Source organism: Corvus kubaryi, unplaced genomic scaffold, assembly GCF_017639235.1.
Source record: "Corvus kubaryi isolate FWS band 111438036 unplaced genomic scaffold, C.kubaryi_AGA036_p1.0 37382, whole genome shotgun sequence".
Taxonomy (NCBI): domain Eukaryota; kingdom Metazoa; phylum Chordata; class Aves; order Passeriformes; family Corvidae; genus Corvus; species Corvus kubaryi.
In genome coordinates this window covers 3,990,181-4,014,856 of record NW_024581124.1, presented here as the reverse complement: position 1 = coordinate 4,014,856, position 24,676 = coordinate 3,990,181, and the positions used below count along the sequence as shown (strand labels likewise).

At 45.8% G+C, this 24,676-nt stretch overlaps 1 protein-coding gene across 3 annotated transcripts in view; it reads left to right on the top strand.

Moving 5' to 3' along the window:
- The window catches only part of GRK3 (G protein-coupled receptor kinase 3), a 60,271-nt gene that overhangs the window by 22,443 nt on the left and 13,152 nt on the right, over nucleotides 1-24,676 (top strand). For 2 of the 3 annotated variants that reach the window (XM_042034777.1, XM_042034776.1), the window contains exons 3-14: nucleotides 5,407-5,480; nucleotides 8,137-8,238; nucleotides 9,005-9,079; nucleotides 10,034-10,095; nucleotides 11,157-11,208; nucleotides 11,818-11,909; nucleotides 14,583-14,682; nucleotides 20,019-20,097; nucleotides 20,522-20,652; nucleotides 21,405-21,499; nucleotides 22,329-22,436; nucleotides 24,470-24,536. In XM_042034777.1, the coding sequence (XP_041890711.1) occupies nucleotides 5,407-5,480; nucleotides 8,137-8,238; nucleotides 9,005-9,079; nucleotides 10,034-10,095; nucleotides 11,157-11,208; nucleotides 11,818-11,909; nucleotides 14,583-14,682; nucleotides 20,019-20,097; nucleotides 20,522-20,652; nucleotides 21,405-21,499; nucleotides 22,329-22,436; nucleotides 24,470-24,536 (1,037 nt within the window). Of the gene's footprint in view, nucleotides 1-5,108; nucleotides 5,113-5,406; nucleotides 5,481-8,136; nucleotides 8,239-9,004; nucleotides 9,080-10,033; nucleotides 10,096-11,156; nucleotides 11,209-11,817; nucleotides 11,910-14,582; nucleotides 14,683-20,018; nucleotides 20,098-20,521; nucleotides 20,653-21,404; nucleotides 21,500-22,328; nucleotides 22,437-24,469; nucleotides 24,537-24,676 lie in introns of those variants that run through there. The other variant, XM_042034778.1, reaches the window with a different exon arrangement.

The following is a 24,676-nucleotide window of genomic DNA, read 5'->3' as shown; positions in this document are numbered from 1 at the left end:
ACTTCTCCATCTTTTAGAGGAGGTTTTTCTTGTGTAAAATGCTCTTTTTTCTTTCACCTTTGATATGTTGAATGCCTTTGATCCTCGGCTTCAGTCAGCTGGAATCTGCATGTTAAGGGAGACCAGAATATGAAAGATTTGTAGTAAATATGGTTCTGAGATAAGTTTTCCCCATTCTTTTCTCTCCATGGCTTTAAAAAATGATTTATCACACGCTCAGTGTTCAGAACTACTATTTCATGAGGATATTCAGAGAATCCCTGAATGTTTTGGGTTGGAAGGAACCTTAAAGCTCATCCAGTTCCACCTTCCACTATCCCAGGTTGCTCCATGCCCTGCTCAGCCTGGCCTTGGACACTTCCAGGGCTGGGGCAGCCACAGCTTCTCTGGGCAACCTAATAATGATAATTGAATGCTTTCTTTAAGTCTGTATATTCACTGCTTGAGATGCTTTTACCTGTGTCAGACCTCAAGCTTTTGAGATTTGACACAGAATTTGTGAATACCCCTCCACTGTGTCCCCAGTGTCAGTGCTGGAGGAGCAGCTCAGCTCTCCTGCTCCTCTCCCTGCAGGAATTTCAGGCATGCACAAGTCTGGTTTAGAAGGAGGGCTGACCAAGCTTGAACAATGATTTCCCTGGGTGAAAAGCTATTGGAAAATACTCCTGGAAATAAGAAGTTCCTTTGACAACACGTAAAACCTTTTAGCCAAAGCTTATTTTCATATAATGATTTCTAGACGTCATTAAACAAGCTACCTGGCAACTTGCAGCCTAATTTTGAGCTCAATTTGGTTCTGTTCTAGGGAAATTGTTCTGTTCTCCTCACCATTGGATGCCCGTCCTCTTGTGAAATACAGTTTGTTCTTTTCCCCTGCTTTCTATGCACAGGAATATGTTTCAGTCTGTTATAATGTATTATTTTTAATACAAAGTGAATGAACATTAGGCTCAATTAGGAAAGAATAGATTAGGGAAAGAAAAGTAGTGGAATGTGTGGTGCTTTCTGGGTTGGGAGGATTTTTGTGGTTTTGGATCTTGCCAGGGCACAATTCCTACACAGTTTTCCTTGGTAATCTTTGTTCCTGGAGAGGGAAATTGGTGGTTCTCTCAGTTCTGGAGCTCTCAGGTGGCCTCAATTACCCTGTGCTGTGGCAGCTCCACGTGGGCACTGGACAGAACAGGAGTCTGAACCTGGCCTGGTGTTCTGTGACAATTGCAGGCTGGTGGGAATTACAGTTTTTATGTGGTTTAATAGTAGACTTTGTCCCAGTGTTTGTGTCTGTGACCCAGATCTGTTACTGGTACTGATGGATCTGAAGGTCACCGAGGGCTATTTGAGGAGGTTGAACACACCCACATCTGGATTTAGACACAGCTGTGCTGTAATGTCACTGTGGTTTGGTGGTTGAGCTTTGCTGTCCTGTGGCAGTTCTACATGAGAGACATTTCTGGGGAGGAGATGCACCAGAATCCCAAAATCATTTGGCTCAGGAAAGCCCTCCAAGACCATCAAGTCCAGCCCATGACCAATCCCCACCTTGTCACCAGCCCAGAGCACTGAGTGCCATGTCCAGTCATTCCTTGGACACCTGCAGGGATGGGGACTCCAAACCTCCCTGGGCAGCCCCTTCCAATGCCTGATCACCCTTTCTGAGCAGAAATTCCTGCTGATGTCCAACCTGACCCTCCCCTGGCACAGCTTGGGGCTGTTTCCTCTTGTCCTGTCCCTTGTTCCCTGGCAGCAGACCCTGACCCCCACCGTGGTACAGTGTCCTGCGGAGAGCAGGAGGAGACATGTCCCTCTGGCCATGGCTTCTTGCTGTTGTCTGACTTCACCAAGCAAGAAAGATCACGAGAGACATCTTGGAGGGACTTAGATTGGAGACCTTTAAGTGCCCTAAACAGGGCCAGACCCTGTGTTGCAGACTTTGCAGAGACATTCCCAAAGCTTTTCCTGCCCGGGAGCCGTTGGCCGGAGCGCCGGGAAAGGAGCCCGTGTCTGGTGCAGATGTCAGTGCTGCTTTGTTTGTCAGGATTCTGTATTTATACACAGCACGTTTCGGGAGGATTTGGAAGCAGCTTGATATTTTTGTTCTCTAATTTGATATTTTGCCTGCTAGAAAGAGGCTACATCAGCGTTTTGGACCACGTTCAGGCCTGCTGTAAATAGATGCAGCTTCCTTTCAATCAGTGACATTGTGAACACTTGTATCGGGGCTAAACGTGGCTATTTTTAGCTCTGCTCTCTCACCTAGTCGCTCCTGTTTGCTTTAATAAGATTTTTATTTACTCCTGTTGAAAGGTTACTTGAATCAGATGCTCATAAAATTCCAGTTAAGTCGTTTTCTCCAAGTGTTTTATGATGGAGTTCCTCGTTGTTGTTTTATTATATTTATTATTCAGTGCTCTCAGCTAATTGACAGGGATGGAGAGGTGGTGTTGTGGCTGCAGGTGACCTTTAGACTGCTGGAGGAGGTGGCCCCTGTGGCAGCTATCCTGGGGGGACACTGGCAGTGCCACAGACTGGGAGCAGGGCAGGAAAATGCCACAGAACTGGGAGATGAGAAGAAGGTGGCTTTAATCGTGATGAGTGGCCACATCTGGAGTGTGGTGTTCAGTTCTGGTCTCCGCTGTTCAGGAAAGGCAAGGAGCTCCTGGAGACGGTCCAGCGGAGGCCACAAACGTGATGGGGAGTCTGGAGTGTGTGGCTGGTCAGCAGCAGCATTGTGGGAAGGGCTGAATTCTGGAGACAAAAACCAGGGGTGGAGGGATGCCGTTGATTCGAGTTGGGATTTCATGCAGAACTCCTGAGGTCATGCTAGAAAAGCATAATTATTTGAAATAAATACTGAAGTAAACGTTTGTGTTCTTTTTAAAAGGGTTGGGTTAACTTAGTTCCCCTCCTTGTGCCCTCCAAGCTTGTGACAGGGACCTCGTCTAGCTGGGGATGAGCTCTGGGAATACCTGGTCACAGGTGAGCTGCCTCACCTGACTCTGCTCTCCCCACCACCCCATCCCTCCCTGCTCCTCAGCCTCTGGTGTACACTGAGCTGCAAACCTCAAAGGTGGCTTTTATCCCTCCTTGGAAGATATTTTGCCTTGGTAATTAGAATCAGTGCAACCCATGGCAATTGGAAAATTTCTCTTAGGATTGTCCATACAAAGATAAAGGGGAAAATGATTGTCCAGAGACTGAGAAGGAGGAGGCTGGGAGCTGGGTGCTGCTTCACACTCTGTGTGTGTATTATTGATACCATCCATCACTTTGGTGCTACCAGAAGAAGCTCTTAAAAAATATTTTTCCTTTCCCTTAACAACCAGTGATCTGGTTGTTGCAGAAATTATATAGTTATAGCAGAAGGAATCTTTAAAGCCAAAGCTGTCAGCATCTTTATTTCATAAATAATTGCTGGTTCTTTTTAGCTGTTACTTAACGCTATCATTTTATTAATTCCTGCTTTCTGTTCCTGGGCTTATTTTTCTGTGTGCTGTTAACTGTGCTTATTGTGCTCCTCGTCAGCACTCCCTGAACTTCTTGAAACTCCTGTCACTTACTCAATGCTGCATCTGTCACTTCGTTGTGCCATTATGTGAGAGCTGCAGTTTCTGGCTGATCATTTTTCACTTAATCCAAGTGCAGCAGTAAAGGAGGAGATTTCCTTTGTGCTGCAGGGGAAGTGCAGGGTCTGTTGATAGAATGGGAGGTCGAAACAGAAACAATTCCAGTCTGAGGAACATTAAGCTCTAATTGGATTTTTCTGAGTCATAGAATCGCAGAATGGTTTGGGTTGGAAGGGACCTTAAAGCTCATCCAGTCCCGTGGGTAGGAACACCTTCCACTATCCCAGCTTGCTCCAAGCCATGTCCAACCTGGCCTTGGACACTTCCAGGGATCCAGGGGCAGCCACAGCTTCTCTGGGCATCCTGTGCCCAGGGCCTCCCCACCCTCACAGGGAAGGATTTCTTCCATACATCTCACCTAAATTTCCCTTTCAGTTTGAAACCATTCCCCCTTGTCCGGTCACTCCAGCTCCTGATGCAGAATCCCTCTCTGGCTTCCTTGTAGTCCCTTCAGATCTTGGAAGGTGCTGTGAGGTCTCCACACGACCTTCTCTTCCCCAGGCTGGACAGCCCCAGCTCTCAGTCTGTATATTTTGGGTATATCTGGGTTTTTGCAGTGCAGTGCCAAGGGGCCTCGGGGAGGTGTGTCCTGTGGCTGCATAAGCCTCTGATTGTTCCCTGTGCCATGGGCTCGGGAACCTCTTCTTTCTCTGCCATAATTAAATTTAAAAAGTTTGGAAAATACTAAGCAGGGCTGGAATGTTTGGCGTGGCCTTGCTGGAAATGTGTGTTGGTATATTTTCACACTCCTCCCACAGTTGTCTTTGTGGTTTATTGTTGTGTTTTTTTTGTTGTTTGTGGGTTTTTTTGGGCCCCAGCCAGGAGCTGGGACCAGGCCAGGGATTTTTCTTTCACTGCATTCAGCGCTGTTTGTGCCACTCTTCAGTCTCTTAATTACCCAATCTTCTTTGGTTCATTGTCCTAGAAAAGTTCAGTCCATTCAGCAGGATTCTGCTCCGTGCTGCTGCTGCTTCCATCACGGGGGGAATAAGGAATTTGAGTCAGCTCCCAAAGTTTCACTTTTTGTCCTCAAAAAGCCACACTGGCAAGGAGAGGTGGTCTGGCTGGGGAGATGGGGGACTTTGGGTGGGTTTGGCAATGATGGGGACATTTGTGACACAGATCCCTGCGTGAAATTCCAGGGTAGCAGGTGCCAGCTCAAAGGCAGGGAAAGACATTGCTTCCATGGGATGAGGCTTGTGACAGTGCATTAAAATGCTCCTAATGGAAGATTCTCATCTGCAGCCTGCCGGGGTCATGCTCTAAATTACTTGCAAACAAACTGTAAGGACCCTGATGTAATTTATTGAGCAATAAAACCCATTAGAGGTAACATGAACCGGTAATTCTAAAATGGGAGTGCAGAAAAGGTTGTGCTTCATCAGTGAAATGTAGGTAAATCTCTTGCAAAAAAAAAAAACCCAAAACATGAATAGTATCTAGTTTTTACTGGGGTAAAAAAAAAAAAAAAAAAAAGGAAGAAAATGTGGTCTGTGAAGAGGAAGAAGATATTTTGGTGCATTATGGAAATGCCTCATAAAATCCTCAGCAGGTGGAAGCAGTAATGGGCTTAATCCACCTGTGGGAGGTGAAGCAGGCTTGGGATCTTTTTGTGCTGGAAATGAAGAGCTGGGTGGGAATCAGAATCCTAAACCTTGGCAATTGGGGATGCTCACACAGGTTTACACAGTCTGTGGTGGAACCTGGGTGGTTCCATGAGCCTTTTTACAAGTCATCAGCGTAATGAGACAAGTTTTTCTGATTTTTCTGGTTTTCTTTCCAGGATTTTTGCTCTTTAAAGACTATTGCATGAATGAGATCGATGAAGCTGTCCCTCAGCTGAAGTTCTACGAAGAGGTGAGTGCTGGTGATGGAGGTTTGGGGCTGTGCAAGGAGCGAGGCTGAGGGAGGCTGTCCCGCTCCTGCTCCGTCAGGGAATGCTGAGAGGCAAGGAGAGGGTCCATGGCGTGAAGCAGTGTGGACTGGTAGAAAAGGATCTGGGATGAAGTTGCTGGTGTTGGGATGACACTGAAACCCTTCAGGCCTTTCCCCAGCAGCCTTTTGCCTGTAGAAAAGCCAGCAGGGTACAGCTGGAGGGGATTGTAGGGTGGGAGCTGCCCAGATGTTTCAGGAGCCGCTGTGGCAGGGCCACAGAGGGGACACGAGAGGCAGCTTCAGGTGGGTGAGTTGTGTCCCTTGTCACGAGATAGCCAGGGAAGGAGCTGACAGGCACTGTGCAGGGCATGTCCCAAAGGATCAGGAATTCCAAGGAACGCCCTGGTCCTCTCCAGCTTCCGCTGCCGCACGGTCCGAGCTCCATCACTCCATTCCCTCATTCATTCACTCATTCCCTGTTACATTTGTGACACTGAACAAACCCCCAGTGAATTCTCTCCCAGGTGCTGGTTTCAGGGCAGACATGCCCACGCCTGATGCTCAGGGTTAATTAGAGCTGGGGTGGTCTTGGCTGCCTCACTCTTGAGCTGATAATTTAACTTCTTTCTTGCTATCAGCGCAAGCAGCTGGTATCAATTTGGAGATCAGTCCTCGGCAAGACTCCATTCCCCCACTCAGATCAGATACCTGCTGTCAATAAAGAATCTTTTTCTATCATTTCCATCTCTCTGTACACTGAAGATATCACTGTCATAAGTAATCCGAAAAGGCCTCTTGTACCAGATTATTTAGCAAGATATTTTTAGCTGCCTCTTTATCTTTGAAACAATTCAAAATTGTATTTTTAGGTTATTAGCAAAGTGTTGCCTCAAAAGAATTTCAGTGCTTTGTCATGTACTTCTGGAAAAATCCCATTAAAGATATTTAAAGAGAGGTTCATTGTGTTTTCCTCTGTGGCATACCAGATCCAGGAGTTTTTCCTTTTTTTTATATATTTGATTTACTTGCTGCATTTATTACACATAGAATAATCTGAGTACATTGCTACATTAAAAATTGCTTGATGTAGAAGAGCTCTGTACTCCAGGGATTTCATATCGCTGCAGCTGGAGTCACGATCAGGCATTTAACAGGATGAGTGATTCATCCCGATCAGTTTCAGAAGGAAAAGAAAAGGAATTAAAAAGAAAAAGGGGGGAAAAATAAAAGAAAAACAGAAAAAAAGGAAAAAAAAAGAGTAGGAAAAAAAGAGCTTCTAAATACTTGAAAACAAACACATTCTGATCCCAGTTTTTGAGGAGGTCCTTTGTCTGCCCCTTCCTGGAGGTTGCCGGGGTGGCCTTGGGTACATTCCCTTCTCCCAGGGTCAGGAGTGGAGCTGCTGCCCAGGCACAGGTTGTGTTATAAATGGGACACTCCCAGCTGTGCCTGTTGCTGGTTTTTGGGATGGCTGGGGGGTTCTGCTGAGACCCTTCAGCGCTGGCTGTGGAATTGGGTGCTTTAACAACCAAACACTGAGGGACAGGAGGTTGTGCTCAAGTAAGACGATCAGATATCCATCAGGCTTCCTCCTGTACTGCTAATTATTTTGTGTCATTGCATTAATTAAAATTGTTTCTTGGGCAAAGATGTTTTGAGTCATTTTAATTTTAAATTGGTATCAAGGGGGAAGCAGCACAGATGGCAAATCGGGGTGGGACTGGTGCCTTATCATGTCAGCAAACAAGAGGAGTACAGCTAGAAAGATACGGAGTTTAATTAATGTTCCACCTCCAGAGGTAGGTTGGTTTCAGTTTGTCTCTTGATAATTGGACTCGATGATGTTGGAGGTTTTTTCCAACCTAAGCAATCCTGGGATTCTGTGGCACGGAGCAGATCTGCTCACTGACAGGGATCTGGATCCCAGGACTTCACAGGCTGGGAAGGTCTAGGAAGTCAGAGCTGAGTCTTTCCCCTAATGATCTTGCACAGTTTTTTACATTTTGTCACTCCTGGAAGAACTCTTTCCCTAAATATGCTCCAGAGGACCCTTGGACTTGGTGAACTTCTTGTTCTGGAACTGGTTGTCAGGTTTTGTTCTGTAATTGAACCATCTGGGATTGCTGTTGTTTCACCTGGAACACGCTGATCTCCTACAGCACACCTGAGGAAACTTGATATATTTGGTAAAATTGTATTTTAGCCACCTTTAGGCTTCAAATCCACAGTGTAGCTGAACTATGTGAACATTTTGAAATGTGCTTGTTATTCTTTCTTGGACATCTGTACCTGATGTGCTGTGATCAGGGAATCAGGGAATTGTTTGGGTTGGAAGAACCCTCTGAGCCCATCGAGTCCCACTGTTCCCTCAGCACTGTCAAGGCCACCTCTGAGCATGTCCCCAAGTGCCACATCCTATTAAATCCCTGCAGGGATGGGGACTCCACCAGTGCCAGCTGTGCCAGGGCTGGAAAATTCTAATATCAAAGAGAAATCTCAACTCTAACTGTGCTGTTGCAGGTGATTTTTCATTAATAAAGAAAACTATAAAGTAAAACTCCAGCCACAGTCCTGTTTTGACCCAATGGGTGAGAAATCATTAGAAAATGAGTGGTGTGTGCTTGCCCTTGTGCTGCAGATCAAGGAGTACGAGAAGCTGGACTCGGAGGAGGAGCGGCTGTCGCGGAGCCGGCAGATCTACGACACCTACATCATGAAGGAGCTGCTCTCCTGTTCCCACGTGGGTATCCTGCCCTTTTCCCCCTGCCTGGCAGCAGGGATGGTGCAACACATCTGCTGTTCCATCCACAGGGTGCTCTGGGTTTGGCCAAATTCAGAATATTGCTTTTTTTATCCTTTCTTTTCTGAGGTGTAAAGGTTGACGGTGTGCTGCAGTTTTCACTGAACTTAGTGGCACTCAAAGGAAGGATCAGGAGATGTATCTGGTTTATGTTTCTTTAGACTAGATCTCTTGTTTCCAAAAGGATGAAATTAAGTGGCCAAAGTCATTGAAAGTACAGTTTTCTCCAGCTGAAGTTTGGGCCCACTGATCTGTTCTTAACAGTTTCATGTGCTCTCATTTGAAAGAAGGATTTGCAGGGTGGTATCATGCTTTGGGTGGAGGGTTTAAGTGAGTTTTTGGGGTTTTTTTGCCAAAATGCATTATTTTGTTAGTAAAAAGTCCATGTCTGCTTCTGGCTCTGGAGCTGTGCCTGTAAATGGAATTTTTCATGGATTTGTTAAAGGAAGATCATCACCCCCTTTGATTTTTACCTTCCTCCTCTTCATCTTTCCCTCTCCTGCCTTTCTGCTTCAGATTAATCCTGTTATTGGATCATTCTGCACACTTCACACTAAAATTCACTCTAATACACCTGTGGGAGGCCTTACTGATTCCCCCTGGGGTCGGTGTTTCCATGTGAGGAAAAGAACAACAGTGCTGTGACCTGAAATGAAACTCCTGCCAGTTCCAACTGTTTGAAATCTTTCTTTTTCTTTTCCAAAAGCCTTTCTCAAAACAAGCTGTAGATCATGTACAAACACATTTAGCCAAGAAACAAGTGCCAGCCAGCCTTTTCCAGGTGAGCTTTCACAGTCTGAACGTTCAGCTTCTCTGACAGAAAGTGACTTTGTAGATATTATTTAAAGAGACAGAGTAAATGGGACCAGTTTAATTCTGTGCCTTAAGTGGGATTGAAATGCTTTTCCAAGTCAAAATTACAATTTGCTCTTCTTACCTATAATATTTTCAAGCACATTTAGAAAAGCAAACTGTACCTTGGTATGTGAACAGAAGAGTTTTTATAGTTGTGTAATTTTAAGCCATTAAATGATTTGGAGTAAATCACTTTCCATCAGGAAGATGCTCATCCTGTCAGGGTGAACTGAGCTGCAACAGTGGAGAAATTGTCTTATCCATCATGGGGGTGTTTGTAAGCTTGAATCTCTTTTATCTAAATCTGATGTATTTTTATATGCTGAAAAAATGTGGAGGTTGCCCCTGCCTGATCCCTCTTGTGCTCCTGAGCTGTTCTGGCTGTTGCCATGTGGTGATGGCAGTGCTGGGTGATGTCTCAGCACTAACTGGGGGGAGGTTGGGCCATCACACAGCCAGGGGAGGGATTTCCCTGGAAAAAGTCACCTGCAATTTCAAGGTGCTGATCTCTCATCAAGGACAGAGAGGAGAGAAGCACCACAAAGATGAGGGAGCAGCTCTGGAAAGTTTGGATTGCGCAGAGGGTGACAATTTATTGTTTAAATACATTTGAAAAAAAGAACTTTTTGCCCCCACACCCCTGCCCCTGGCAAACCCTTAAGGTTCTCTAGCTCGTGAAAATACTTTGTGTTTGACTTCAGGACACCTGCTCAGTTTTCAAAAGCCAAATAAAGCTAAAATGCTTCACTGAGGCTTCTTAAGGACAACCCAGGATGTGCTGCAGCTGTGTGGGGCCAACAAGAGTTCTCTGTAATGGATGGGGTTGAAAAAAGCCATTTATTGTCTGCTTAAATACTAATTGTTTCCTCACCCTTTTTAGCCATATATAGAAGAAATTTGTGATAGTCTCCGAGGAAAAATATTTCAGAAATTTATGGAAAGGTATGAACATGGAATATTACCTGAATTAGCTGCCTAATGTAGTGGGAAGCCAGGTCCCTTCAGTACTGCTGTAAATAAGGCTAAAAATGGGTATTAATACACCATGAATCAGATGGAGTTTATCAGCAAGCTTTGTAAATACCCAGCTTTGTGGGACGACCTAACCAGTGTCAGGATGTGTGAGTGGAACAGCTGGAAAGCTGAGGGATTTCTCAGTCCCAGCAGGGAGAGGTTGGAGTTTGGGCTCCAAGGTGTGAAAAGGCAGAACTGGGGTTTTGGGGATATTCTCCGAGTGCCCTTCTCTGGTGTGGGACTGGGCCCCTTGCAATGAAGGTGTAATGAAGGATTGGAGGCACAAGTCTGGCTCGGGAGAGCAGCCCTTTCCTGCTCATGTGTCAGGCTCTGGAAAGCTCAGCTGCCACCCAGCAACACCCAAATCCACTCTCTAAACTGGTTTGCTGCTATTCTGTGATAATTATAAAAATGCCTCCATAAAGCTGTTATTTCTTACTTTGAGAATAAATACTTAATTATTCATGTAGGAATAAGCAACTATTTTATTTATTTTTTTTCCCCAAAGCCTGTGGTATTGCTGATGTTTTTCCTATTTATGATACAATGAATTTAAAACGTTCCTTGGAGTATATGGAGGTTCATTAACATAAATCCAGCTGCCTCTGTTTTCTTATCATTATCTTCCTCTTGCTGTAATTTAAATGTTTGTTAGTTCCAAACGTAGTTGTTTAAAAATCGAGAACCATCTTTGAATGGTTGAAAACCCTCTGAGAGAGGTGTGGGGACACACTGAGCCCTTACAGGGATAAGGTTATCTGCTCTCTTCCTCTCCCAAGGACGTAAAACGTGGAGTGTGCTCTGCCTGGGAATTGTTTTTCTTGGTGGGGGTGAGATTACAGTTGGTGAAAGGAAGGCTGTCATTTATTAAATACCACCCCACGCCCTAGCTCAGACAAGATTTTAAATATCAGAGTCTTGACATTTCCTGTAATACTCTACACAATAGTCTCAGACAACTTTTAAACTTTTTTTTTTTTCTTTTGCAGTGACAAGTTTACTAGATTTTGTCAATGGAAAAATGTAGAGCTAAATATTCATGTAAGTACTTACAAGTATATTTATCTTGTCAGAGGCTGATACAGGAAAGAGAATGTTCAGTTTCGAATCCTGCTCTGCAAAGGCCTCATTAAGGAGGGTGGTGGATGTCACTGCTCTGCTATTCTTAGGCACAGCCCTGATGATTCCTGTCTGGACGTCCCCTCTGCCTTCCTCTGTTAATAGAATTTTGATTTTTTAATGGCTGAAAGAGCTGAACTGCCAGAATTGCTGCTCTTTATCAGCCCCAATCCCCGTCCATCTCCCTTTCCCACTCCAGTCCTGCCGTGATCCCAGCACCCTCTGAGCCCCTTCCCTTGGCCTCTGCTTTTGTTCCTCTGCACTTCTCTGTGACAACTTGGGCTGCAAAAATAGCCCTGAATGAGACTGGCAGTTTTTGGGAACATTCCCCTTATTCCTACTTCACAGTGTAGTGCTTCCAAGTACATGGAAATATCAACAAGAAGGGGCTGCTTTTCCAACACAATAAATGCAGTTGAATTACAGTTGAAGATCTCAACACATTCATGGATCATTTAGATGCTTTCACAGTAAGTTTTTTAATGCTGAAAAATGAAGGTTTTGTTTTGTTGTCTCTGTTTCCATTTGCAGCTGACCATGAATGATTTTAGTGTACATAGAATAATAGGAAGAGGGGGATTTGGTGAAGTGTACGGCTGCAGAAAAGCAGACACTGGAAAAATGTGAGTATCACCCACTCTGTGGCAGAGGTGATTGTAAACTCTGGACTGGTAAGGAAATCCTTTTAGTCATTTCCTAGGAAATCACTGGAAAGCAGCATCACGTTGCTGTAAAGTTCTTTGTGATGAAGTTTTATCCCCAGAGGTTCTGATTCCTGGGCACATGGAATGTCCTGTCAAAACTGCTGGAAAATGCACGTGTGTTAAAATCAGGTGTGTGTGCTCCAGCAGTTCCCTGGATCAGAGGCTGCCAGGGCAGAGGGATGTTCCTGTGGAAGCTGTGGTGGCTGCTTGGGTGTCACCTGCTCCAGGGGCAGCTGGGGGTGCTGCAGGAACCTGTCCCCAGTGCTGGGCAGTCAGGGCTGTGCCAGGGCCCATTCCCAGTGTGCTGTTCCCGATTTGGGGAATTGCATCAGTGCCTGCCCCATGTGTGGTGAAAGCAGTGATCCCTGCTGCTGTTTGGAAGGGGGTAGCCCAGTGTTGGGCTTGTGCTTCCCAGAGCTCTCCGTGGGAACTCCAGGGTCAACCCTGGGTGGTTTTTTATTCTTTTTGTGATCTCACCATTCACACACCTCACCTGGTCATCAGATTTCCATTTCTAGGCATCACTTTCCCATGATGTTCTGATCTGAACATCTGGGCATGGATTTAAGCAGTTGGTCTCAATGACAATCCACTTCTTTACACCCCACCCTTTCATCTTGCTTTTCTCCTAACAATTCTAGTCCATGGCCCATTGTTAAACATTTCCCTTCCAAGTGAGCAGGGCGTCTGTGACGTGCCCTGTCTCTGGTTCCAGCTGGCTCCCCTGGCACTTGTGTGACATCCCTGACAATAATAAACTTCTGACTCTGAACAAGTGGAAGACATCTTAATGTTGCTATTCTTATATTCAGTATTTCTGCAGTGACTTCAAGTATTTATATTAATATTCTTACTAACAACGCTGGCTTTATTCTTGCTTTGGTATTTTTTGTCCGTGTACAATTCATTCATTTGTCCACATACAAAAAATAAACATTTTATTTAGCTTGAGGCACACTCAGCAGGCAGTTCTCAGAGTCACAGCCATCTCTGTGTCTGAGCAGGGCTCTGGCAGGAGGTGGATAAACCTTGAGAAGTGAGAAGGACAGGAAAAGTGAAGCAAAGGACAGGTTTTATCAGATATAAATAGAGCAAAAGGAAGTGAAATGCGGGAAAACCAACCTTCTTTTCCAAATGTGAAGCAAAAGTTTACATGAGGTTCAGCTTCTGGGTAGAGGTTTGGTTTAATTCTTTCTTGATCCAAACCTGTCTGCCCATCCCTAACCCAGATCCCATCCCCTCTAGATGGCTGCCTCTGCTGCACTTAGAGCCTGCAAGGAGCGTGGGAAGCCTCCCCTCCCTCCCAGGTAACACGAGCAGTGTTCACTGAACACACACACACCTGAGCCTTCTGCCAGCCACCCCTGCAAGGACCTCTAGAGAGGGGCCAGAAGCAGGATGCAGCCTGCATTGCAGGGAGAGGGACAGCAGGACAGTGACAGACTCGATTTGGGACAGGTGCCCAGAGAAGCTGTGGCTGCCCCATCCCTGGAAGTGTCCAAGGTTGGACAGGATTTGGAGCAACCTGGGCTGGTGGAAGGTGTCCCTGCCCATGGCAGGGGGTGGCACTGGATGAATTTAAGGTCCCTTCCCACTCAAGCCATTCTGTGATTTCCATCAGCCTTGAACATCCCCAGTCCCTCTCTCCGGTCAGGGCAGAGCAGGGCAGAATCAGAGGTTATTTTTACTCACCCTTCACAGACTCCTCAGCAAGAACACATGAATAATATTCCCAGTCTGGAAACTTAAAATTCACCCTCACTCCCCCACTCCCAACACGCTGATGTCAGGAATGACGTGGCTGTTTTCGGGAGCTGGAGCCAAGGTGAAGCCCTGGGGCTGGCTGGGGCTGGCACAGTGAGGCAGATGGGCATTGAAGCACTGCTGTAATGTGGCATCTCCCTAAAAATCCACGGGTGCCCATGTCTAGGAGTCTTCTGTGGAGGAGCACAAGTGTCCTTCTCACTGATAGCTATTAATGAACTCACCCAACATCTTGGAAAAATACCCAGCCTGTATCATATCCTCCTGTGGTTGGTGGTTGTTAGGGTAACATCCTTTGTGAGCAAAATTGTATTAATTTGTGTAGCACAGATGGTAGAAGACTAAAAAAGCTTTCTTGTGTGTATCTGACCTTTTTCTGAGTAGAAAGAAAATTAAGGGGAAAAAAAAAAAATATATATATATATAAAACTCAGTGTGTGTTCGAGAAGATATTGCTTTCCTGATAGAGTTGAAACTGTTGGAATTAAATGGAACCATAACAGAATTTCTGTTATTTAATTCCTATGGCAGATCCTTGCTTGTAGGTATGAGAAAATGAATATATGTTGTGTAATTCCTATCTCACTGTGATAGCTTGGACATGGAATTATTTGTTAAAGCACTTTTCTCTGTTAGGGGGCTTCTGCTGGAAATGTATTAATTCTGGGAGATTTTGGAGGTTTCATGCTTAGCCTGAAATGATGTTTTTAGTCCTGGGTTTAAGCTTGCTTACAGGATCCTGTAAATGTGCATGGCCTGGCTGCCAGTGAGTAGTACTGATAGAGGAGGTTTTTGTGCTTTTTCTGAATTGTTGTCTTTTTTTCTCAGGTATGCAATGAAATGTTTAGATAAGAAGAGAATTAAGATGAAGCAAGGAGAAACATTAGCCTTAAATGAAAGAATTATGCTGTCTCTTGTCAGTACAGGAGTAAGTATCACTATTTGTTATTCTTTCTTCCTTCTGTGTAATGGAAAAGCTGTTACATGTAATGCATATTCCATCAATTCCATTGTGTGCCATGCAAAAATTAACCCCCACTGGAGCCTCCCCCTGATCCTTGCAATGTGTCTGAAATGAGAAGGGAAAACCAAACTTGCTTGATCAGTTTGGTTCCTGCAGAATGAGCATCTTTGCTGCAGAGGCTTGAGGGGGTGCCTGTTTCTCAGGTAATTCATCCTCCTCCCCTCCTGACTTTTTAAATATCCTTTTTTTAACTATTTCTGTTTGAAACGTTTCCAAAACACGATTCTGTCTTTTAAAAAAGATTCCTTTTTTGCTCTAGTTACATAGTGCTTTAGTAGAATCTAAAGTGCTGCTGCAGAGAAAACTCCAGTTCATCCTCTCTTTCCTGTTACTCTGATATCCAATTCTTGGTTTTTATGTACTTCAGCTGAGTCAAGGTGTACCAAGCTGCTCTGCCTATCTAGTCTACTTATAAATTGCATTAAAATTGGATTAATTCAAATCGAGTACAAGTTGAAACCATCACTGATGTGTGCAAAAAGCCAACACCTGCCTGGCATTGGCTGCCCAGCCCTGGGGCCACTGGGTGGTGGCTGAGGTGTGTTGGGCTCAGAGAAATTCCAGGCAGGATTGGAGGTGGCTCTGCCCTCGTTGCAGTGACACCGTGGTTACCATGGCTACGGGTGATGCTGGCAGGAAGGTTCACTTCCCTCACCTTGTGGTGCATGAATTAAACGCTCAGTGTGGGAACACAGCCCCCGTTCCCAGCAGACACGGGAGGAATGAGGAGGAATCGTGAGTGGTTTTGTTCCAGGCTTGTACAAGAGCTGTGCAAAGAGCAGAATTCCCTGCAGTGGCAAACAGTGGGATTTCTTCTCGTGGACCAGGGCTGTGTCCCCAGAGATCAGAGGATTTTTTCTGTGGGACAGACCTTGAAGATCCTCGAGTCCAGGCATTATCCCAGCCTGGCCACCACTGAGCCAACGCTCCAGGGAGACCTTAGAGCCCCTTCCAGTGCCAAAAGGGGCTCCAGGAGAGCTGGAGAGGGACTTTGGACAAGGGGGAATGGCTTCCCACTGCCAGAGGGCAGGATTAGATGGGATATTAGGAAGGAATTCTTCCCAGTGGGAGTGGGGAGGCCCTGGCACAGGGTGCCCAGAGAAGCTGTGGCTGCCCCTGGAAGTATCCAAGGCCGGGTTAGACAGGGCTTGGAGCAATCTGGGCTAGTGGAAGGTGTCCCTGCCTTGTGGGAGTGGAACTGAATGAGCTTTAAGGTCCCTTCCAACCCCAAACCATTCTGGGATCTGTGATTTATCCGTTCAGACTTTTTAATCAAGTTACCTGTTTTCACCAGAGATAAGTTGTGGCTTGTCCGTGTGTGTCAGGATTCCTGAAAACCAGTGGGGAGTAGGTCTGTAGCAGAGACTAGACAAGAAATTGAGGCAAATGAGTAATAATTGTCCCATTAACTTCAATTTGTGATTCTGTGGCTCCAGCACTGAATGTGAATTTGCATGTCTAGAGATTCAAAGAGAAAATAGTTCAGGAGCTGCTGGTGGAGGCAGCTTTCTCACAGGCCAGCACACAGTGGGGCTTTGAGCAGGGGGAGCAGCAGGAGGAACCATTTATTTCTTTCATTAAGGATTGTCAGCTCGTTAGAGTGACATTTCTTTCAGATTCTCAGGAATTTGAAAGACTTTGAAGAGAGGTTTTGTACAAAGTACTGCTCATTCAGGTCAGGTACACCTGGATAGCAGAGGCTGGAGCACTTGGAATATGCAGGATGAGATAGGTTTGAAAGTGGTGGAATAAGAGAATTCCTTCAATCCCTGAATAGAAGCTGGGGGGCTGGAGTGGCACGTGCTGTGCCCAGGGACAGGAGTTCTGCACTGCCCAGAGCAGAATGGAACTGGGGAAGTTCATCACAGTACAATTAGTCACTTAACTGGGAATCCAGATGTCTCTGCAAATAACAGCTGTGCAGATGACACAGCTGGTTGTGTAATCAGTTCTGTTAATCCACCTAAAGCTCTGGCATTCCCCAGCACTCCTGGAGCAGGGAGCTCCCATGCTGGAGTCGATCGTGGCTGCGTGGTGAGAGCAGCTTTCCATGGGTTCAGGAGTACAACAGGCACCTCTGCAGAGCATCTGGAGCCTCTTGGATGGGTCTGGTGGCACCAAACTGGGCTCTGCAGGGCTCAGTCTCCCTTGGTGCCTTTGCTGTGTCACTGTGGTGTAACAGGGACAAACTGTCACTGAGCTTTGGGTTTCCTCTTCTGCGAGGCACAGACCCCGTCTTCCCCTCCCACACAGACCTTCAGGCTGGAAAGGCATTGTGAAATCCTTGGAAGGTCACAGAGTAGGGAAGAGAGTTTACTTTCTTTTAAATATTTAATTTCTGTAGTAGCCAATATTTGCCTAATTTCTGTTCAGAAAACTGGAACATGGAAATCACCAAGGCGGTGATGGACCCTGTGAAACCAGCCAGCCCCAAGGTGCTGTTTGTGGAAGGAAGTGGTTATTCCATGAATCTTTTCCTGAGGGTAGGAGGGGGTCATTCCATCTGTCTGTTGCAAGACCAGGGGCCGTGCAGGGCTTCTCTCTGTTGTGGCTCCCAGTTTTCTCCTTCTGAAAAACCTCAGCACTTCAGCTGCCTTATCCAGATCTTCTTGAGATAATTTGACTAATGGCTGGATTCAAGACTCCCTCCAAAGGATGATAAATACAATCACAGAATCCTAGAACATCCTCAGTTATCCCTGCCCAGGACACCCCAGGAGTCCTGCCCACCGTGAGGTGGGTCTGAGATCAATAATTGGGGTTTTTGGAGCAGAACTGGTACTTGGTTTCACGTGTTTCAGGCAGGGACTGGCACATCTTTGAGTGATGCCTCAGGGCAGAGCTGCCCTCCAGTTAAAATGGGGCACAGCTGCTCTGTGCTCTGAGACCTTTGTCCCCTCTTTGCTGTCACTTTGTGCCCCCAAAGCGGAGTGCTTGGCTTTCAGGGAAGAGTCAGAACTAAAGGTTTCCTCCTAGAGCACTTTTTAATGTGCTAATGGCTTTAAAATATCACATTTCTGCATTTTTTATGGTTGCTCTAATATTTTTTTTCCTTCCACTTGATTTATTACCACAAACTTGACTTCAGCAGTTCTCTGGACTCAATCCAGGATTGTTTGGATGTAAGGAACTCTTTCCAAACTGGTCTTAATTCACACATTAATGTCATAATGTTGCTTATTTTCATCAGAGCAGAAACTTGACTGCAATGAAGAATTGCTCTCCTGGGAAATTGGTTTAATTGCTTTATGTGTCCTTTAAAAAAATAACTGTAGGGTGGATTTTTAAAAATTTTTATGCTGTAAAATACTCTTTTGCTGTGGTTTTTGTGTCAGGAAAATACTGCAGTACAGTTTTTCTCTCTGTGAGCAGAGAAAAGGGTAATGATGAAATTAGGAATGCTTCCACAAAAATGAGTTATGCATCACATTTACAGTTCCAGATAACTTTTTATTTTTCAAATCCATAAAAATAGAGGCAAGCTATGTTCTGGTGTCGAAAAAACCCTTTTATTTGTCTATGTGTGGTGTTTAAATTCTGCCACTAAATCCTTCTGGGTAATTAGATTGCTCTGAAATTTTAGGAGTCCTGCTTGGGGACACTTCTGAATTACCCAGTCAATGCAGGAAATTAAGTTAATAATTCTGCTCAAGCTGCTGTTGTGAAGTTAAGTGGCAGCTGCAATAGTCCCCAGCACAGAGTTCATAACCAGAGGTGGTATCTTGTGTTAGACACCACATCAGGCTCCTTATTTGTAGGGCCATTGGCTTTTCTTCCTGGATGTTGTGCAGGTGTTTCACACCCATCCCTCCCCTCTGCAGGGAGCGTTTGGGGTGAGCACAACATAAAGTGCAGTTGGGTTGGAGCAGGGCAGGATGTACCCAAGCACTGTGGGGATCCCTGGGCTTACAGTCAGGTCTGTAAAGCTTTGTATTTGAGCCTCATGGAAGGATGAAGGGGCTCTGAAGTGTCCCTGTCCCTCCCTTTCCTCTCTCCGGAGCCGGCCCCACGCTGCCCAAGGCCGCCGTGTTTTGCTGTTTCTAAATTGGGAAGGGAGCGAGTTCCTGTCAGAGATTCCCAGAGCTTTCCCTTGTCCATCCTGCAATGCTGAGCACGTTGTTGGAGTCACGTGAGGCCACGCTCTGCTTCCTGCGGGGTGTCTCCTCTGGGATCGTCTCCCTGCCCCCCTTGGAGCTTTGGGATCAGATGTGGGATGGGGCAGCACAGCCATTCCTGGAGGGTTCGCTGCAGACTCACCAGACAGCCCTGGTTTTGTACCACAGCCATCCATGGAAGGTGTCCCTGCCCATCTGGAGCAAGATGGGCTTTAAAGTCCCTCCCAACCCAAAGCATTCCATGATTCCATCCCATATGGCTTTGGAGAAGTTGATGAAGTGATAGCCACCCCCAAGAGCCTCCTGGCTTGTATCAGCAATAGTGTGGCCAGCAGGACCAAAGCAGTTCCATTCTTCCTGGAAAGGGTTCTCCAGCCCTGGCACAGCTGCCCAGGGCAGTGGTGGAGTCACATCCCAGGAAGGATTTAACAGATGTGTGGATGTGGCACTTGGGGACATGAGTTAGTGGTGGCCTTGGCAGTGCTGGGGGATGGACTCGATGATCTCAGAGGGCTTTTCCAACCTCAGCAATTCCATAATTATGAATTAGCCCTTGCATCCAGCACAGGCCCAGTGCAGAGGAAGATCTGCCAGCTGCTGCCGTGGAGTTTTGAATGTGTGTGCTGGAGGTACCAGGACACTGGGAATAAAGATGTGTTTTTCAATGGAATTTTTTATGGCTGCTTGTCTTAAACATGGGGTGAATTGAGGTTCCAGGTGCATCTGGAGGTGGGGTGTAACCCATCCCTGCCCTGGCTGCTCTGCTCCGACCTCCTAAAGCTGCTCCCACCCGCCTCGTGTTGTGGGTTTTACACGATCTGGACGTTGCTGTTGCTGCTTCCTGGCCATTGTAACACCCCAGAATCCCAACTTCCTGCCTGGTGTGTTCACATTCCTTCAATCCTCTGTTGGAAATGCTGCTGGGAGCCAAACACCTTCCCTGTCACCTGGGCAGGGCCCTCCCAGGGGGACAGGGGTTACCAGCATAGCTGCATTTCAGGAGTGAGGATAGAACTTGGGAATACTGGCAAATAGCACAGGAAAAATACCAGATGTATTTTTAGCTTTCCTAAGTCACACTTTGCTCATTGCCTGAGGTGAAACCTCTTTGCTCTTCCCTTGCAGGACTGCCCTTTTATAGTCTGTATGACCTATGCCTTCCACACCCCTGACAAGCTCTGCTTCATTCTGGACCTCATGAATGGTAAGCAAGACTTGTGCAGATGATGATGATGATGATGATGTTACAGGAATTTTGGCAGGAGGATTGTTGAGATGGTTGGTCCCTCAAGCCTGGGCTGCTCTATGAGCTGATTTATTCAGCTCTCACAAACCAATGTGTGGTACAGCCTTTTGCTTGGGTGGAAGTCCTCTGCTGGATTAGTCACTGAATGCAAATGTTTATGAAATAAATGCATTTTAAAATGGAGTTTCAGACTGATGAAATCTCTGTATGAACTTTCTCAGCTATTTTGTCACCACACAGACTTGCAGAGGGTGGGGCTGTGTGCTCCACAGGTGATAAGAACCTACAAAAGCTGTGCTGTTCCCCCACAGTGTCACCCTGTCTGCCTGCAGGGTAAGATTTTACTGTTCATTTAGTTACATTTCAATTCTTCTCGTTTCAGGAGGAGATTTGCACTACCACCTCTCCCAGCACGGAGTGTTTTCTGAAAAAGAGATGAGGTTTTATGCTACTGAAATCATCCTGGGGCTAGAGCACATGCACAATCGCTTCGTGGTGTACAGAGACCTGAAGGTAATGGTTGGTGGGTGCCTGCATCCACACAGGCCCGTGGATAACTTCATGGATTACTTTATCTGAAACCTTTCCTTGGCAGGATTATTTCTTTATCTGCCTGGTTTTCGTAATAAGGTTTCAAAGTCGTTCTAATCTGTGCCGTTATCCAATTTAACTAGCCTGGGAGAGGCTTCCTGGGGGTCACAGTAAATCCTGTGCAGTGTTACTTATCTCCCTGATGGGAATAATTTAGAGTTATAATTAGTGTTTCTGGGAGCCCTGAAAGAGGCCTGTGTGTGTGATGGGGGACAACAGCAGGGGAGTTGCTGGGGGGTTTCACTGACAGCTGGGAAGTCGAGGACAGGTCCCAGAGAACGGTCCCTGGACCAAGTGACAGCACAAGGGGATTAAAGTCTACCCAGAGACTGAGAATAAAAGGTGTGAGAGCCACACACAGACCCTGCTGTGAAGAAACCAAAAGCAGCTTGAGGCCAGAATGGATTATTCATTTATTACCTGCTTTGTGTTTCAAACCCTGCCTGGTTGTTCTCTTCTGGTGTTCAGTCTTTCATAACCTGTGGAGTTGATGGTAGTGCTCTGTGAGAATGTAGATTTTTATCTGGAAAGTGCCTGGTCTAGTGATGTTAAATAAAAAAAGGGCAATTACCAATTACCAGGGAGTATTGATGTTTGAGTTGCTGTGCTGTGAGAGTTTGCACTTGTGTCAGCTGAGGAATACCAAGCACTCACCTCCCTGTGTTGGTTTCCAGCCTGCAAATATCCTGCTGGATGAACATGGGCACGTGAGGATATCAGACCTTGGACTGGCTTGTGACTTTTCCAAAAAGAAGCCACATGCCAGTGTGTAAGTATTATATCTGGGAGCTCTGCTGCACATACAGGTAGTGCTAAGTACATCCTGAATTTGTCTTCATAATTTAACTTTGCTTGAAGGGGAGGAGTGACACTTGTGTGGCCCAGGCTTGCTGAGCTGGAGGCTCTAATGAGGTTTTTCGGACTCCTCTCCCTGTTTTCCTACACAGTTGTAGCAGCTGATGTGTAGGCATGGCTGGGAGATGACACATTATTTTGGGATGATTCACTGCTCAGAGAAGAACCCGACTGAGTTAAAGTACCAGATTGCTTTAATTGTCCCAACCTGGTAATTAAATATTCCCAAACTGACTAAAATCCTAGATTTATCGTGCCTTTGTCTTTCTGGATCTTCTTGGAACTGGAGGCAGATGATATTCCTTTCTGCCACTTGCCATCAGGATTTAACTAGGACCTGAATTCCCAGAGTTGTGTGTGGATTTACATCTTACCTGGCACATTTTATTCTGAAGTCCTCAATTGCCCTGATTTAGTCTCGGAATTTATGCAAAAAGGGAAACTCCAGCCTGTCACACCTTAAAAGATTTGCAATTCAGTAGCTTCTTGAAAAAAGTCCATATGTTTTGAGTATGTCAAGGGTAAAAGCAATACCTGGTGGCTGCTTCTAGTGGTGCCCAGGGCTGAGCTCAGGAGTGTCCTGTGCTCACCCAGGTGACACATGAAACCCACTGGAAGCAAAATAAAATGGTTAAAATGAATTCTTTCCAAACTGGGCTGTCTTACTGAGAAAACATTGAATGATTTTGTTTCCAGTGATAGTATTGGATGTAATGAATGTTCTGTGCTGTTGTGCTCTGCAGAGGAACCCACGGGTACATGGCCCCCGAGGTGCTGCAGAAGGGCACGGCCTACGACAGCAGTGCCGACTGGTTCTCCCTGGGCTGCATGCTCTTCAAGCTGCTGAGGGGGTGAGTGGGGCTCTTGCCTTGCCTTTGGGAGCCTGGGGGCCTCTGTGGGCATCCCTTGGAATATCAGGACATCACGTGTCACAGGTTGTCTGAAATGATCCCTCAGTGCTGACCCACATCCTCATGTGAGACAAAACCAGGCTATTCCTTCCAAACCAAACCCAAGCCCTGCTCCCTGTAGTGGCTACACATGTGGGACATGAGGAAGGCAGGTCCTCTGTGTGCTCTTTGAACTGCTGCTGACAGCAGTTTACTCCTCTCTTGGCAGCTGGTAGTGTTTTAAATGCTGGGATGTTACTCCTTGGAGTGCACGAAGCAGCCCTGTTAAATCGTGGGCTTCATGTTAAGCTGAGATGTGGTGTGGTGGAGAAGCTCTTGGCTGCACTGGTCCCTTGTTGTGTGCTACTCAGCCTTCCCTCCTGCAGGGTTTGGGGCAGGTACAAAGCGTGGATCCTTCCATTTGCTGACTCTGGCCTGTTACCTTATCAGTGTCCAAAGGTCCACGGTAATTACAGCCTTGTCAGCAATTACCTTCTCATTAAACTTACGTGTCTAGAATTGATTAATACTATGGGATTTATCTGAGCAGTCAACAAGCACTGATGGGCAAGTGCTTGTTGAAAATGGCATCCTCGATGTTAATGGCAAACCAGAAGAATCTGAGGCTTTTCACAATGCTTCTCTGCAAAGATTGATCATTAGGTCATCCTGTGTCCTCACACATAATTAATTATAAGCTTTTATCTCCATCCAGACACTGTACAAAGGAAGGTCAGTGTGTGACTTGTGAATTGAACTGCAGAGCTGTATCAGTTTAACAGTAATTGTGCACAAAAAGGGCTATGTAAGGGTGCAAATAGAGAAAGAAGTGTTTAAATTGCTGGTCTTTGGGCTGTGATTCTCCCTGGCAGAGATGTTCAGGGTGGTATCAGTGCTCAGCCAGAAGCCAGAGCATTATTCACGGTGAACTCCTGGTTCCTCATCTGTTCTGAAGCCAATTAAACACATCCCCAAACAAGGGCTGGGCACATGGTGCCATTTCTTGGTGTTTGGTAAATTTAGTCTGGCAAAGAATCTGCCCATAAGTTGCCAGTGAATCATTTTCTTCCCTGATCTACTCAGAGCCTCCCTGTCAGAGTACATGAGGCTGTGTGGGAACCATTTACCTGTCATGCTAAAAAGAGAAATACTGAAGTCCTGGTCTGTCCATTGCATCCATCAATCAGAACAATTTTGAGGATAAAAGGAAAATAACTTGGGAGTAGCAGGTCTCCAGTTGAAACATGCTGGTACACTCAGCCATGTGGCAAGGCAGAATGCTTTAGAATAGCTAATTAATGGAATTGATAAGTGAGTAACATTTTGATTTCAAAAAAATAATCATCCCCTCAAGGTTTTGAAGAAAAGAAGCAGGGAATATGTCCTAAATGTAATTAAAATATCTCTTACTACAATGCTGCTTCTTTCTTTCATGAAGGACTGTGTGATAAATCTCTAATGTGCCACGGTCTTCCATAGCTTAGAGGAAAATTCAAACTCAAACCAGAATTATAAAGCAGGAAAGGGATAAAGCTGATAATTTACTAGATACCATCAGATATCTTCCCAGTGCCTGATGCTGTGGGATCTGTGATTACCTTCTCTCTTATCTCCTTACTCTCCATGATGGGGAGTGATGAGTTCAGTGGGTCATGCTCAGCTTCCCTATAGAAATCCATGGATTTAAATCCCTGTGGGTGATGGCTGTTTGGGGTTTCCTTGTTAGCTGAGAACTGTTCAGGTTTTTGGGAGACAGATGTAATTGGTGAGGCGTTTGAAACACATCTTTAAGGCCAGATCACTGTTTAAGAATTACCCAGCTTTTTTGCTCACCTTCCTGTGGATCAGATTGTTCTGCAGGACAGGATTGATGAGGGGGAAGGATGGAACTAACAGGATGCTCCACTCTTTCCTGGCATTGCCACAGCTGAACTACCCTGATATGCTGTGGCTTTACATTTATTAGTGTTTTGGTTTTTTTCTTCTTTCCACAGGCACAGCCCTTTCAGGCAGCACAAAACCAAAGATAAGCACGAGATCGACCGGATGACGCTCACCGTGGTAAGGCCTGGCCTCAGTGACATCCCCGTGTTCCCCCAGCTCCCATTTCCCCTAAAACTAAAACTGCACCCCCTGCTCTCCCAGAGACCTGTATCTGCACATGGCAGAGCAGTTAACAAACACCATCAGAGACAAGAAAG